Source organism: Onychomys torridus, chromosome 4, assembly GCF_903995425.1.
Source record: "Onychomys torridus chromosome 4, mOncTor1.1, whole genome shotgun sequence".
NCBI lineage: Eukaryota > Metazoa > Chordata > Mammalia > Rodentia > Cricetidae > Onychomys > Onychomys torridus.
In genome coordinates, this window is record NC_050446.1 from 43,514,138 (window position 1) to 43,531,195 (window position 17,058).

The 17,058-nt window shown below is 34.5% G+C and overlaps 1 protein-coding gene and 1 long non-coding RNA gene across 2 annotated transcripts in view; one reads left to right on the forward strand and one right to left on the reverse strand.

Moving 5' to 3' along the window:
- The window catches only part of Scn7a (sodium voltage-gated channel alpha subunit 7), a 90,379-nt gene that overhangs the window by 9,090 nt on the left and 64,231 nt on the right, over positions 1 to 17,058 (reverse strand). The window contains exons 13-20 of the mRNA XM_036183641.1: positions 15,811 to 15,981; positions 14,918 to 15,274; positions 13,459 to 13,896; positions 10,620 to 10,725; positions 8,386 to 8,540; positions 4,938 to 5,111; positions 2,990 to 3,094; positions 175 to 453 (exon numbers count right to left, since the gene is read on the reverse strand). Of these exons, the coding sequence (XP_036039534.1) occupies positions 175 to 453; positions 2,990 to 3,094; positions 4,938 to 5,111; positions 8,386 to 8,540; positions 10,620 to 10,725; positions 13,459 to 13,896; positions 14,918 to 15,274; positions 15,811 to 15,981 (1,785 nt within the window). The remainder of the gene's footprint in view (positions 1 to 174; positions 454 to 2,989; positions 3,095 to 4,937; positions 5,112 to 8,385; positions 8,541 to 10,619; positions 10,726 to 13,458; positions 13,897 to 14,917; positions 15,275 to 15,810; positions 15,982 to 17,058) is intronic.
- LOC118581486 lies at positions 8,143 to 16,137 on the forward strand. The gene is made up of 3 exons (XR_004944703.1): positions 8,143 to 8,767; positions 8,970 to 9,132; positions 14,235 to 16,137. It is a non-coding gene; the product is annotated as an uncharacterized LOC118581486 (long non-coding RNA).

Below are 17,058 nucleotides of genomic sequence, written 5' to 3' on the forward strand. Positions count from 1 at the left end.
TCTTCAAAGAAGGCTAGAACAGCATGTATCTCATAATTTTTATCTGTCAGTTAATAATTTTCTCAGCTATCTTATAACAAAATCTATTTATTACACATATTCTGTTCAAAATGCAAGTTTGAACTCAAGCTTGAAAATAAATTTGACGTTAAGTAGTTCAAAAAGTATACTCACCACTTGGAACAATGAAAGAAAACCATTTCCAACATTATCAAAGTTCAGATTTGCATTCTCCCATGGCATTGATTCATTAAATATCAGGTTTTCACACTGACTCTGATTCATAACTTCAAATATAGGGAATCGTTCTCCACTTGTTGGGTCAATGCATTCATAGAACTTGCCAGCAAATAAGTGTACTCCCATAATACTGAAAAGTAGCCAGGTCATTAGGCAGACCAGAAACACACTGAAAGTGGGTGATGTTGTTTTCATCAAAGCTATCAGAACCACCTGGAGTATAATAAAGTGAATGTTTTAGATAAGGAAGGGAAATTATTTTAATTTGTGATCACATTCAAAGTGCTCGTTAATATATTATCATATTGAATCTTATAAAATGCACATCTAGAATTTGAATAATCCATACCCAAGTATTGGAATCACCAAAACAGTTATTCAGTTTTAATAAAAATATACTGGAAGTCCAATATACTTAAAAATTGGTACATCATTGACAGGCAACACAACTAATTAGTTAGAATACTAGACTAAATCTTTTATTCAGTGGACCCACATTTTTTAAATGAGATTCTGTATTATGTCAGATTGGTTAAGATAATTTCAACTCAGTGCATGACTTAGATTGTATATAAAATATATAAAAAGTCTAGGGAACGGGCTGAGACCTGACCTGAAGCTTATGGCCTTTGAAAGAAGACAGTAAAAGAACGGCACAGGAAGTATGAAGCTGAGACAGATGAACTGGTGAAGTTAAAGGGATGGACTGGCTCAGGAAACCCTGACCAGGCAGCTCTACCTCAGACTGTGCCCTCCTCACTGAGCTGTGTTGTTAATGAGCCGCTTAGTGAGAGGTCCAGGAGATGAACACACACCCTAAGGTGAACACAGCCAGTGTGAAGTCGCTGACTTCATTTTTTCACCTCCCTCTAACATTATAATCAGAACTTTGTTCTTATTGATGCCCTGAAATTGTTGGGACAAAACTGAGCTGCTTGCTCTGTGCAACAGAAACCCCTTCAAACCTTGGCAGTCTTCTTTTCTTCCTTCTTCCTCTAGGAATTTATATTTTTATTTCTTTTCCACTCCAGAAGCACAATCAGTTCTGTTTTCCACCATTATCCTAAATAACTTTTCTTTGTTTTTCTTCACCATTATTATATTTATATCTTTTTCACATGTCTTTGCTGATGTGCTATAGATATATGTACTTGGATTAATGTTTTGACTTAAAGTATTTTAATCACTTTATTATAACTCTAAAATGAAGTTACTGGACTTTTGTTGATAGTGTAGGTATTTTGACATTTATATAGTTAAACACCTCGGTTTTCTTCATATTGTCTAGAGAAGCCTTTGGCATCAGAGTGAAGGAGAAAGGACAGATGAGAATTAATTGTGTGTGATGTGTGATGTGACTTTAAGTGAATTTATTTTAAAAAAGCAAACTTCACTTTCATTTAATAAATAATATACATAATATCCCAGTTTAGCTCAGACATGGAAAGAGCCTAGATGTCCATCAACTGATGAATGGAAAATTAAAACATGGTATCTACATACAATTGAATTTGATCTAGCTGTGGCGAAAAATGAAATTATGGAATGTCTATGTAAATGGATTGGGCTGGAAAGGTAACCCAGATCCAGAACTGCCAGCATTGCATGTTATTTAATACTCATATGTGATCTTAGCATTGAATCTTTGTACTAATGTGTTTAATTTTAACTAAAAAGGGACCATTGGTGGCAAAGGACAAGAAAGATCTTACAGGGATGGGGAGACTAGAACATAGGTGATATGAAGGACAAAAGAGGAAGAATAAGGAGCGAGGTTTAAGTGGGGTAGGAGAGCAACAGTTGCTGGGGGAGGGACAAGGAACACATAGGATGTTTCTAAAGTCATAGGGAAACCTACTATTTTACAAACTACATAGATATTCATACACATTCATATGCATACATATTTATATAAAAGTTTAATTGCAGATACCCTATATAGGGGATTATGCTTATTCCAGAAACCATGGATTGCTAAAAGAAAAGCCTAGGGCAGTGTGGGATACCTCCTCTTGAGTTGTTGGACCCTAAGGGCCCCAGTATTGTCATTACTTTTGGTCTCTCATGAGATTTGATGATGAGACCATATTGCTGAAGACACCATACATATTGGTCACAGGACCTGGTGAGATCAAGTCAGTATTGAAAGCAGCCTCCGTATTAGCTTTCATTATAGCGAAAGGTGCTATGCAAACTGCCTGGGAGGAGGGAGAGAGGTCTTCAAAATTCTTCCTCAGCTGTGAATGCTGTGACCTGCACTCATGAGTGTGGAGACAAGGTACAGTAAGGGTGCAATAACTGCCAATGTTATAGGGATGATTGCCTGACTCCTGGTTGGATATAAGGTGTCCTCCCCAGGAGGAAATGTATGTTTAGTGCTGCAAAACTGCCCAAGAACCCATGGTTGGGCAATGAACAGGTCCTATATGTAAACAAGCTACTGTTATTTTTCTAGTATCAAATTATCTCAAAAATTTACATTTTTCTCCCTGTGGATTAGTCCAATTCTTAGACATTGTCAGAGAAGTCTCTTCATGCACTGGATAACGGTTAGTGCAGAAACAGCAGAAGAAAGCAAAGAGAATGAGAAAGTGACCATGCAGTGTGCAGCCAAAAATTGAACTATTGCTGGGAGATATTTGTCTCTTTTGAAAGAACCATTACAAGCTACAATAAAGCCTGTTAATTCACGGAAATGTAGTGGTCCCAAATGAAAACTCACAGCTGAATTTTAAACAGTCTGTCATACCTTCATTCTTTCAAACTGAGAGAGAACTCTGAGTGCTCGAAGGAATTTGATGGAAGTGAGTGAGGTCAGATCTCGAGTTTTGCCTATTAAGCTAAGACAAAACACCTGCACATATGTTAAAAAAAGTGTTAATGTGATCATAAACTTTGTGCTTATAAAAATGACACATTGAAACTAGCCATTCAAACTTTAAAACATTTAAATATTCAGTTTATAATGTTTTAATGTAAACTGTAAGAATCCCATTTTTGTTAAAATCTCTCTTACGATAAAATGTAAGCATTTACAGAAACAAATCATATCATTTATATAAATATTTATAAATTTGATATTATATATGATTAAGACTAATATTTATATTATTTTTCAGTTTGAAATAAGATCATTTGCAATATAGCAATGAAAATACATTCATTAAAACAAAATATAGAATATATTCACATATTCACCTCTGGATTATTACAGTTAAGGCAATATATAAAATAATTCAGAAATCACATATGAAGAAAGAATTAAACAGAAACATAGATTATAAAATTATAGTTATGAAGTTACATGACTTGTAAATTTATATTTATAAAATTATCAAGACTTAATATGTGTTACTTAGAATTAAACAAGGTCAATATAGGTATGACTAAACTTTTATTTCATCTATATGCTTCTTACATTTTCAAGTCAACATAGAGATAATACCACCTCATTTTTGTTCTTAATTCTATACTATAAAGACAGTGTTGAGGTCGCCTTAGAACAAAGGGTTCTGTATATAAGTATACAGGGGACTAGACACAAAGGGTGTTGAGGTGCATTGTCCTTTTGTATCATTGTACAGAGTAGAAGGCCAAATAAAAGAGCTGGCTTAGATGACAGTGGTGACCTATCGCAAGTCATTAATTATAGGCAGAAATACCTCCATAATTGTTCATAGGATAGACAGTTACCTATTCATTGGGTAAACATTATTAGCTATATTGTATGCCTAGAAGGCAAAGGGGGTAAAGGAGGGAAGAATAATATTCAGAAAAATTCTGCCCTGATAGCACTCATTGTTTAGTGTGAGAAGACAAATTAAAAAAAAGAAAAAATTAAAAAGTGGATAAATTAAATAATATTCGTAAGTGCTATCGATGTAAAACAATTGACAAATGCTATGGTGGTTGTAGGTTTAATTACACAGCAAAAGATGATGGAACTTCAAAGGTTTTGTTTCAGCTACAGCAAAAACACTTGCAAAATCTCAGATGAAGGATTGAATACCAAGGCAATAAGGATAGAAGTCACATTGTCTAATTTGAATCATTTCAAAAACCAGTGCTGGCAGGTCACCCACTGAGACCACAGGGGTGGAGAACAGGGGTGGGTGAGAGAGTAGAGTGGTCCATCATGTCATGTAGGGTCTTGGAGAATTTTTTGCTCTGAAGAGGATAGACTGCTATAGGGTTCCACAAAGACGCATGTATTAGCTGACATCTACCTTATAATTTCCACTTTGATTTCTGTGTAGAAAACAACAGAAACTACTCCTTGGCCAGAGCAAGAATGTCAGCATAGAATCTACTCAATGATCCACAAGAGAAACCACGACATCTTAAAGGATAGTGATGATGACAAAAAGAAAAGTCAAAGTGTGGATACATTATTTAAAAGTCAGTTTAGTAGTGTTAAACGATTTTTAGTGACATTTTCAAGATATTGTTCAATAAAACGGTTCCCTTATCAGTAATTTCACAGGTGAATTATTAAAATGATCTAGAACTGTAATGTTGAGTATTTCAAGTTGTGCAATGACAGGATCTGAATCAACATTAAACATTACAGATGTGGAAATACAGAAAATGAGATCCTGATGTTGAGGCTGTATGGAGGGAGAAGGGGAGGAGAAGAAAGTGAATGGGTGATAGTAAAAAAGAAAGTAATACTTAAAGATGTTCTTTAAAATACGTACAATGACGACCATGAAGTCCAGCTTGTACCAGCCATTAGAGAAATAGGCTTTGAAGCCATAAGCCACCCACTTGAGAAGCATCTCCAGAATGAAGATATAAGCAAAGATCATGTCTGCATATTCCAGTAAGATTTTAATGGTTTTTCGCTGATCAATATATATGTCTTCAAGAGCCTGTAATTAATTTTTTAAAAGTTTAAATGCAAAAATTCTAGGAGCTCTGATTATATGGAATTAAATTCAACTTCAAATTCTTTGAGACATAAAACTAAATAATGAAAAATGAGTGAATTTCACAAATACCTATCTGTATGTAATAGCAGGTTGTTAAAACACATTTTGAAAATGGAACTAAAATATCTAGAAAAATGAGTGTATCAGGGTTTTCTTTGGAGGTGGGGATTTTAGGACAGGGTTTCTCCGTGTAGGCCTGGTTATCCTGGAACTCACCCTGTAGACCGGGGTTGGCCTCAACCTTAGAGATCCTTCTGCCTCTGCCTCCTGAGTGCTGGAATTAAAGGCATACACCACCACTACCCAGCTTACACATCAATTTTTATACCTGGTACCACAATAGAGAAAATGTCTCCCATTTACTAACCAGAACTGACCCTGCTTAGCTTCAGAGATTACTTGAGACCAGCATGCCCAGTTTGGCAAGGCCAAAAAACCAAAAATCCACCTTTGCTCCATCAGCAACGCTATAAAAGATGGAGCCAAAGAAATAACAAATGAAATAATCACACCCAACATAACATGCCACAGCTACTTTTCAAGTACATGTTGAATAGTGTGGTTGATTCTACAATTGTCACTCAAACACAGATATAAATGACAATCATTTTTCCGCTCAAGGTGGAATTCTGGGACATTTTTGGACTCTATAGTGTCCTTGTAATATCCACTAAATCTGGTCTCACTTGAGGACCTTGACAAAGTTTTCAAAAAGTATTTTGAAAAATACTTTTAAAAGATCTACCTTCAACTGCCTTCCTAGCCCCCAGAGGTATAAACAGAGTCAAACACCTTTATTGAGTGGCTAGGTGATTACTGATGCTGCTGAGAAAGGCAACAGGCTTCATTCTGATAACATGGGCACTATGTAGGATATTGTAAAATGTACTGCGTGCAATGGAGAGAAGAGGATCAGGAATATGCTCTTTTATTGCATTCCCATAGTTGCTGTAATAATCACTGCAAATTGGTGTCTGAGAAGCAGTAAATTCGTGTTCTTGAAATTCTTTTTTTTATTTTACTTATTTTTATTTTATTCACATTGGTGGTTTGCCAGCACACATGTCTGTGTGAGGGTATTGGTCTCCTGGAACAGAAGTTACAGACAGTTGTGAGTTGCCCATGTGGGTGCTGGGAACTGAACTCGGGTCCTCTGCAGGGCAGCCAGTGCTTTTAAATTCAGAGCCATCTCTCCAGTCCATGCCCTCATTTTTAAATTTATTTATTTTTATTTTATGTGCATTTGTAGTTTGCCATGGGTGTCAGGTCGCCTGGAACTAGAATTATAGACAGTTGTAAGCTGCCATGTGGTTGCTAAAAATTGAACCTAGATCCTCTGGAAGAACAGTCAGTGCTCTTAACCAACAAGCCATCTCTCTAGCCCCAGCAATTCTTGAAATGTGATACAGAATAAGTTTCATTGGGTGAAAATCAGTATCTGGTTAGTGAATTTCCAATTTTCTCTGGTCTTGTGACATCTTCCTTCATCTTGAAGGCATGTCATTCCAATCTCTACTTCTATCTTTATTTAATAACACTTAACTCTTATAAGAATAATATTATTGTTATAAGGACCACTGTAACTACTTCTGATTCATGTGGAGAACCTAGGACCATCTGTTTTGTTCATGATCCTGAATTTAGTCATATCTTCATGGTCCTTTGTCACTTAAATGAGGTCAGACACATTCTGGGTCTTACAATATAGACACAATTAGGAGGCATTATTCAGATGTCAATAAGATCAAGGAATCAGAGCACAAGCCTGGGTGAAAGGACAGACACACTGTTGTTGGAGTCTTCTTGGTGACAAAAAAATGCATATTGAATTAACATGCTACATTATGATGTCCTGTGACTTGGACCTTATGAGTAAACATGGAATGGAAAGCTCACTAGATGCTGAGGTATGGGGGTGGGGATACGTTTGCTACTACTAAGAGAGAAAGACATTGCTCACTGGACCATGTCAGACCCAAAGGCAAAATTCCATGCCTGAGAATACTGGTCCAACATACTCATAAGGTGACTCAGATGACTTATTTCTTTTCATCTGAACCTGGCAAAAGAGAAGTACTCTAAAGCTGTTCAGCTACATTCCTAGTAGCCTGTCCATTTGAGTCATATGAAGATATGCTTCAAGGGGAACCTGTGGTGGAGAAAGAAACTGAAAGGGGCACCTGGCCATCCTACTTGGGGATGTCTGAGCTTTCTAGTCACTCACTATGAGATCAGTGGTTTTGCAAATGTTTGTTCATGGACTGAATAGAGCATTTGAAGTCACAGTAGATGTTTACCAAAATTCAAGCTAAGATGCCCTCTGATCAAGTTTGGATTGCTTGTACCATGAAATTATTATTTTTTTTAAGTATTAAACAGGCAAGCATGGATGAAAGGCTCATACCATCACAGCAAAGTGATATGCTGCACAACAAAAAGAGTGGTGAAAAATATGCACGTCCTATTTGAATGAATTATTATGAACATCAAAAATGTATAAACTGAACAGGGAATCCACAAATGGATGGCTACCCATGGAGAGAGTTACTTCGCAGAGTCAGAACATGGTTCTAGACTTGGGATGTTTTGTTAACAATCAAGTCACAGCAGCCTGGACGTGTTCATTTGTTTCTTCTCAGACACCAGTTTTCAGTAATCTTTACAGAAACTGTAGTAGAGTACACTATGCCAATTCGGGTGTTTAAATTTTTTCTTTTTCCAATTTATTATTATTATTATTTTATTATATTATATTTGTGTTTTAATTTTACATATCAGCCATGGGTTCCCCTGTCCTCCCCGCTCCTGACCCCACTCCCAACCATTAAAATCAGTGTTATCTGTTTTCACTTCCTTTTCCCACTACAATATGTAATTTTGAAATTATTGTTTATTTAATTTAGAAACTTAAATTTAACATCAATACTAAGAATTTATATATATATATTATAAATATAAACTTTATCATAGATATACCAATGATACAAAATTCATATATCATAAAATAGTACTGATATTAAATTTAATGTTGTATCATTTGTCCACAATGTTCCTAATAACGTGTGACACAGTTTCTATTGCTAACAAATTGCAGAACATGAAATCTGGAGCTATATTAAGTATTCTGGGTAAAGTCATCTGGCATAGCGACTATCTTGAATTGAAAGTCTTATAGAGTATTTTCACATGACATTTATGGAGGCTGAGTGCTCACCAGAGTGCCTGTGCTGAGCAGAGTGACCATGCCAATGAAACACTTGAACCAGTTGTTTTCTACTATCTTGCAGCAAGTTTTCCTTATATTCTTCCAAATATTACCATTCTTAGATTCTCTACTGACTTGACCAGGTGAAGATCTTCGTTCATAACCTGCCAAGGAGGAAACTGTTAGAAGTGAATGCCTAGAAGACTCACAAAGAGTAAACATCTCAAACTTTAGATGCTTTATCTTATTTTACTTCTTTACTGAATCTGCTATTGATGGCCTGTGATTTACACACATTTGTCTTTTTACTGCTGCTCATTGGTCTGTGATCAGTGAGGAGCAAAGAAGAACTGAACTTGTGGTTTTGGAAGAGGAAAGAATAACTGAGAAGGTAGATATAACAGAACGTTCTTCTACCCTATGTAGAAGAGAATTAATGCAAATAAAACCAGTTTTTCCATGCTACCCCAAATGTGCACACGTGTGCGATAGCTTGTGAATCACATTTTCAATACTCAGTGTAATGATTTAAGACATACTTACATTAACACATATAATATTGTCACCTAAATTTCTTTGGAACTGATTTTCAGGCAGCATGGAAATGGGAAACTTGAATGAGACAATTTGAAGATGTGGTCAGGAATGCTGAGGACTTCATGGGTTGAGTATATGTAGCTGCAGGAAGCCTGTCTTCTTGTCAGAGAGAGCCAATACAAACAAATACGTCGTTCAACAAGGTTATAGTTATTTTAGGTATGTGAATATATGAGTGTGAGTGGAATGTAAAGTTAAAAAAATATTTCAGTATTTTTTTTAGTGTCAGATTATGTTTCTTTCTAAAAATGGGATCTATTTATACCTTTGTCTTAGGTGATTAATATCATAGTACTTAAGTTGCTGCTATATTCATGTGTATCTGTAAGTGGCATTTTCCTATGTAAATGAGTTTGAAGTTGGATGTTGAGATGTCTTCCTCAATTGCTTCTACATCGGTGTTTTGAGACAGGTCTCTCACTGGACCTAGTTCTCACCATTCCAACTAGACTGGCTGGCTCGCAAGATCCATCCCTGAGTCTTCTTCCCCAGCACTGGAATTATAGACATATGCTTCCATGAGTGACTTTCATGTGGACCCTTGGGATCCACATTCTGGTCCTGTCATTGATTGTATAATAATCACTTTATCTTCTGAGTCATCTTTTCAGCCAAAACACATTCTTATTTTAAAGCTACTAATCAAGCAGCATTTTTTTTTTGGCAGTTAGTAGTTTGATTACTTTTAATTGATTTCAAAAGTCTAAAAATGTAGTAATTTATTAATCTTGCTAGGAAACACATTTGAACTATACAGTACTGAGAAGTATATGTTATATATCTTGTGTGGTGAATAGCTTAATGAAATTGTACACTGTAGACTTACTAATCTCTATGTAAAATATCTAAACATACAATTATTCTTTTTCCTACAAAATTTATAGATATTTTGATTCAATTTTTAAAGTCTAAAATTATCTTATTTCACTTTAGAATATATGTGATGTATGAAAGTATTTTAGGGAAATATATATATATATATTCTAGTGTTGATTTAGCTATACTTTGTTTTTCAGGTTCTAGTGTAATGTACTCAGTTGCATAACTACAGTATGGAATTAAATATGAACATTATAGTCTTAATATTATGTATAGCATGGATACTGCATTTGAGTAAACAGTATCCATATATTCCACCAACACACAAGTGCTCAGATCCTTTCTCTATCAAGTATGTCAGTAACAATCTCAATAGGCATAATCAGGGAGCTAGGATAATGATGATGTTGATGACATTATTAAGTGTTGCTATTGTTTAGAAAAGATTATCTTCTAGGATTGCACACACAAATGCATACACTAATCTTTTTAACCATCTCACAAGGTTTATCATTGTTTAGATTAGGAGGCAATGAGGGGAAAAGAAAACAGGCAGTAGATATGGAAAATCAACCTGCTAATTCCAGAGACAGTTTTGTAACTGCCACATTAGACTGTGCCAAACAGACTCTGTCTGTTTTCCCAAAGATGACTTTTTTCCTTCATACTTACTGATCTGTTAATTATAGTTGGGTGAATGAGTACACATTTTAATATATATGCAACCTTTCTAGAATTCAGGTTAAAAGTAAACATTGCATCATTATTTAGGTTCAGAGTAATTTAGTCTAATTTTGAATAAAATTTCCAAAGAAACTTCAACTTGCCATGTTTGTGAAGCTTTGGCTTTTCATGCTCATAGACCATTTCTTCTTCTTCAGAGATAGCAATATCAACTGTGCTGCATTCAGATGAACTAGACTGCTTCATTTTCTAGGAAAAAAAAGAGCCCCAACAAAAAAAGTTGTTTGTTTCATTTTCAGAAGTAAATATGATATATGGAAAGATTTTGTCAAAGTCAAAAGACTTCAAGGTAATTTGGGGCTGATATAAAATTTTTTTGTGAAAATAAAGATTTGCTTTTTAAAATGGTTTGAAATACTTAAGTGAAAATAACATTAGACAAAAATCAAAGATTATCTAAAAAGCACTTTAAACATAGTTTCAAAAATAATTGGGTTTTGAATTTTAAGACTTTCACTTAGTTAAAAACTACTGGGTTTTTAATTTTGAGAGTTTCCACATAAATGAAATTTTAATTAGACAGAGAGTATCATAGTAAGTCATTCTTCTATGCTAATGTTAGTCAAGAATGCATTTCAATATAACTGTTAAAACTATTCCAAACAGTCTTGTCTCTTCAACTTTGGATGTAAAGTTATGATGTGAAATGAGTAAAAACACAGTGAACAGTGCCCAGGAGAGAATGTGGTAAATGGACAAGCTATGTAAGAGGCTCCTTTGAAAAGAGAGGGTTCTTGCTTCCTACTCGCCTTTGACTGAAGCACAAGGCTGATGGATTATGATGATGTTTGCTTTATACATGTATTAAATGCTTCAGTTTGCCTTATTTTAATATGTACACAAACATATCATCTTTTAAACTTGCCAGGATCCAATATGTCAGTAGCACCAAATAGTATTTCTAATTAAGACAAATAGAACATGAGCATATAAAAATAAAATTATAAATTCAGGATTATTTAGGTAGAGTTTGGAAAAGGACCTCAACAATGTTTGATCTTGTGTACAATCAGGGTAATGGGAAGCTTTCTTTGCTTTAGTCTTTACATGACCAGTCATCATCTCCGCAAAAGGTGCCACTTAAGCAAAGATGCAAAGTGGGCAGAAAAGTATTACTCAACATATGTTTTTATTATTGAAATTTTTATTTAGTTTTGGTGAAATAAAAAAACTGTATCAATGTATTTGTTTGCTAAAAGACACTGAGTAAATGAAAAATAATATGCATGGATTCAGTTGTTGAAATGATACACCAGGTATATTTTTGAATATTTCAAACACTTGTACATAGGCTATAGATATGATCTTTCAAAAGCTTTATTTTATTATGTTGCAAATAGAACAAAATATAAATTATAGTAATAACTTATTTTTTAGTTAAATATCATGAAAAATTAATTGTGATATAGCACTATATTATAAAAAAGTTCTACAATCTGATATGTAATTTGGTCACTCTTATAATATGTACATACATAAATATTTTCATGGAAGGATAGATGTGCACAAATAAAAAATATTATATCTTGTTAATTAGTGTGTTTTTTATGATTCATTTGTTGCATTTTTAGGTCAATGTATATTAATATTTTTGAGCTACATAATCCACAAAATACCAGACTAAATACATAGTTAAACACATACATAATAGAATAAATCTTTAAGAAGTTATTTAACCAAATAAAGGCATATATAATAATACAATATTATTAACAGATTCTGAAATACTAACACAGTTATTTTACATAATTGTTTTATTCTGTATTTTGTGCTCTAGACTTTCTAATGATATTATAAAGAGTTTCCAAGGAACCACCAGTTAGTTGTACGATGGTAAATATCAATATTATCTAGATATGTGCAGAAGCTAAGTCTTCAGAAAAGATAGAGATGTGTGGGTGTGTGATGAATAGGGATTTCCATCATCTTGTTCTTAATTAAGGGTAAATAACATCAAGAATATTGGTACCCTCAAAGAAATCTGAGGCTACTGATTACCAATCCTGAACTTGTGTCAGATGATGTTATAATGGACAGCAGGTGCCAAACTGGCAGAGCTCTGAGGGCAGAGATGCCAGGCACAATGGAGATGTGGAAAAGACACAACTTGTCCTTCTCTGGGCCCTTTGAGTGACCTGAGATGATGCCCAATGAGACCCAGAGCAAAGAGCCTATAGCACAGAGTGCTTGTTGTAAGCATGTTTTGTTTTTTTTTTTATTAACCTGTACATTTCATTAAATCATTAAGTTGTTTGTGAATGGAAAGGATGCAATGTTAAGTATTTTAAAAGCTAACTGAACAATATCTATACTACTAAAATGTGCCTGTTATGTTTTAAGTCAGGACTTTATAAAGTTATCAGCTTTTCACAATTCAAACTACTGATTTTTTTTCTTTTAGTCTAAATTCATTACATATTTTATACACAGCAGAATAAATGGAGTAGAATTTAAGTCTTAGCAAGTAAGAAAGCATCATGGCCTCTTCAAAGGTAGTCTCACATCTTTAAGATGATAATGCACATGGCATTCGAATCTCCCTATCATACATATTGATTTCACAAACTTAGGTGCCTTAAAGGGTTTTTTTCATCACCCCATATTGTCTTGCTTATTAGTTGATAGAATTTCACAGTTACACTATCTAATATCTCCAGCATGGTCACTCTATACTAGGAAAATTCTCTGTGTTACTATGATAATTTTCTTACTTCTTCTCTCCAAAAATATATCTTCATTTTCTGATGAGGAAACAAAAACTTGGATGTTTAAGTGGTTTGGTCAACACAATGAAATACAGTAGTTAGGGAAGGTGGAGTTAGGATCAAACGTGCAATCTGACTCTGTAATTTCAATATTGCTTTAATTTTTGAACAGAATCACAAATCCATGCAGAATTATGAATACAGATGAACTGCTTACCTCTTTACTGTCTCCAATCCCAGACTTGCTTCGAGTCTCCTTGTTATCCAGATTTTCTATATCAGATTCTCCTGAAGCAATTGGCACAGTTTCTGAGACAGTGGGACTAGCGATCAGTGACTGGCTTTCTGATTCAGTGGCAGGGGTGTTCTCTGTGCCACTGCTCTTTTCCTTATATCTCAGGAACGTATGGCTGTCACTCAGTTCAGAAAGAGTGTGGCCAGAAACATTGTCTTTAACACTTGTATCATGTATTTGGTCTTTTGCTTCTGTAGACATAGTTCTTTTTGTGCACAATATTTTAAGAAGCACATTGTTTACTCCTTTCTTTATCCTGGCCATGGCAAGTTGAAAATTTTTGGCTTCTTTGTTCACTTCTGGTATTGTAGCATCATATAAACTGAATGAGCTTACCAATGCCACAAAGAGGTACAGTATCTTAAAAAAATAAAGGAAAATGATGCTTAATATATCTTGATTGTTTCCTTTTATATGATAAAAAGAGGCCTCTAAAAATTCTGATCTGAGACACAAAAACACGAATGCATCATGGTGCTCAGTGTCAGATGTGGTGCTACCAGGATCCGTTGCACAAACTTCCATTGTTTTGTGGGTTGTTGTTCTTGCTGCTGTTGTAGTTGTTTTGGTGCTAGGGAATGAGCATGATGCCTTGTGATGGCTAGCAGGCATTTTAACACCCCCCCCCCCGACCAAACAAAACTAATTTCAAGTTCTCAGCACCGCCTATGTGGTTTGATTGATTTCTTTTTTTCCAGGTGGGAAAGATAAGGCTTATCGATTTCATATCACAAGGCTACTCTAGTTTATCTTATGTGGAAGCTTGTTTCATCATGGAGACATCAGACTCTCTGGGTGTGGATCTGAGGTATGAGGACACCATTAACAATCCCCCAGGTAATGCCAGTGTGCAGGTAGGTTTAACAGCCAGGGTTACATTTAAGTACTTCTTAAAAGGTAATGGATAAAGAATATTTGGGAATAGAGTTACAAGGGGATTATGCTTCCATATGTCTGCATGGGGTTGGAGACTGCAAGGTCTAATCCTTCTCCACATGATGTCAAAGCTACTTTGGCTAGCAAGGTTATGAACTAGTGCAAGCCAATAGAAATATGGTGAAAATCACAATGCAATTATAAAGAAAGGATATACTAAGGAATTTTATTAAACTATATGTACTTCAATATTATTATATCATAAATATAAAACTGCTAATTACACAAATTCTTTTGGCATAAAACTTCAAATCCAGTAGGTCTTTCTCAGTTACTGCATATCTCAAATTGGGCCAATTAAATTTCAATTGATAAAATCACCAAGTACCTACTATATTAGACAACTGAGCTATAAATCACTGGATCCCATCAACCCATCATATACAAATATGTACAGTATACCAGGTATTTCCTTAAGAAAAATATAAAGGAATGCAATACTTACTAATAAATTTCCAATTAAAATGACCATGACGTAAAAAGGAATACACCAAGACTGGCCTGCGACCTTCATACAATCCCATAATGTCTCTATCCACTCTCCACAGAGAATTCGGAACACAATCATGTAAGCATGGAAGAAGTCACTCATGTGCCAACGGGGGAGCTGACAGTCTTCGTCTATGTGGCAGACACAATCTTTGTAACTTTGACCAAACAGCTTCATGCCGAACACAGCAGAGAAGTAAACGAATAAGAAGAGCAACAGGATCAAGTCTTTCAGGACCATCAATGTGTTACCAAGGATTCGCATCAAATTCTCAAATGGTGGACCATATTTCCCAAGTTTAATAAATCTCAACTAATAAATAAATGCAAATTAAAAGAGAAACAACAATAAAAGATCAGTGTTGATTATAATGCAAACTTGCATACTTAGTTTCATCAGAATTATATAGTCATGTATATATAGCCTTTAAATTCACACCAGTTTCAACATTATAATGAAAGACAAGTGACTATTTTACATTAATAATTCATCTTACACATTTTATAATTTTATGAACTAAATCTATTCATTTGTTTTTAACCTACTTGTTAAATCCCACTCAATATTGTACTTGTTATTGTGATATGTTTGGATTTTAATATGTGGTAGGGAAAATATACACTCTTCATTCTTGTTTTTCTTTATAACACATTGTGTATTCATAATATATTAGATTTCTCCCACATTTATACACACAGAAAATATTAAATACTAATTTCATGATGGAATTAATTTAACAGAGGATCCTAATATTTCCCTTTAAATGTTTCAATAGTGTCATTTCATGTTCAAGAAAATGAGATATACTATGATAAAATAAAAACTAGTAGTTCTTAAATTCTACTTACCGGGAACAAAATAAAAACAGTTATCTCTTCAATACCTGCTAGGAAGATTTCTGTTAAACCAAAAAAGACAATTATACTGTCCAAAATGTTCCATGTTACTTGGAAATACCCATATGGATGCATAGCAATTATCTTCAAAATCATTTCTATTGTATAGATTCCAATAAAAACCTAAAAGGAAACCAAACATATGGGTAAGAAGTGTTTCCCATGGCTGCACCCGACACTCGCATACAGTCCTGTGAAGTGGAGTGAGCTCCACACGCTTGCCTGCTGCACAGTTCTTTTCAGACCCGGGTTGGTTTCAGGGTCTGTATGATAATAAAGTCATACATTTTGTTTAATTTTCTATTTCAGGACCTGGTTTATGGAATATTATAATATAACAAAGGCTATTCTTGAAAAACTGAGTATTTGATTAAAAGTTACTATCTTTTAATAGCTCCTTTGGAGATAGAGCATATATATTAAGACACTTAATCATTCAACTCATGAAGGAATATAAGAAATACATACACACACACACACACACACACACACACACACACACACACATGTACAATAACAATTGTCAGAACAAAAAAGAGTCTGCAAAATTGATGGAGAGTAGGGAAGGGAGAATTTGAAGGGAGGAAAGAGAAGGGGGAAATGCTGTAATTATATTATAATCTAAAACCATACATATATGATCTAGAAAAACTCCAGAAAAAATTTATAGAAATGATCATTCAAAAGTTATACTGGTAGGAATTACTAAACTATTATTTTAACAATTTTATTTATTTTTTTGACAATTGTGTATGTGTGCATGTGTGTGTGTGTGTGTGTGTGTGTGTGTGTGTGTGTGTACAGGTACATGCAGAGGCCAGAAGAATCAGATTCTTGAAGAAGCTGGTGTTACAGGCAGTTTGTGAGCTGCCAGATGTGGGTGCTGGAACTTTAGGAACTGAACTCAGGTTCTCTAAAAGAATAGCATGCACTCTTAACCACTGAGTAAACCCGCCTGCATTCTGTTATTGTTTCAGTATCAAGGAAATGTATAGTTTGAAAGGGACTGCTGTTTGGTTTTGTGTATAGTACTTAGTAACTAAATAACAAAAGGGGTTAAGAAATTTAGCAACATACATTTGCTTGAGTGTTAACATGTTTATAAATCCATAGAAGTCTATTTCATTTTCTTGCATTGTTATATGAAAAACTATACATGAATCTCAAAGTACATTGCTAAAATGATAAATTCCAATATTT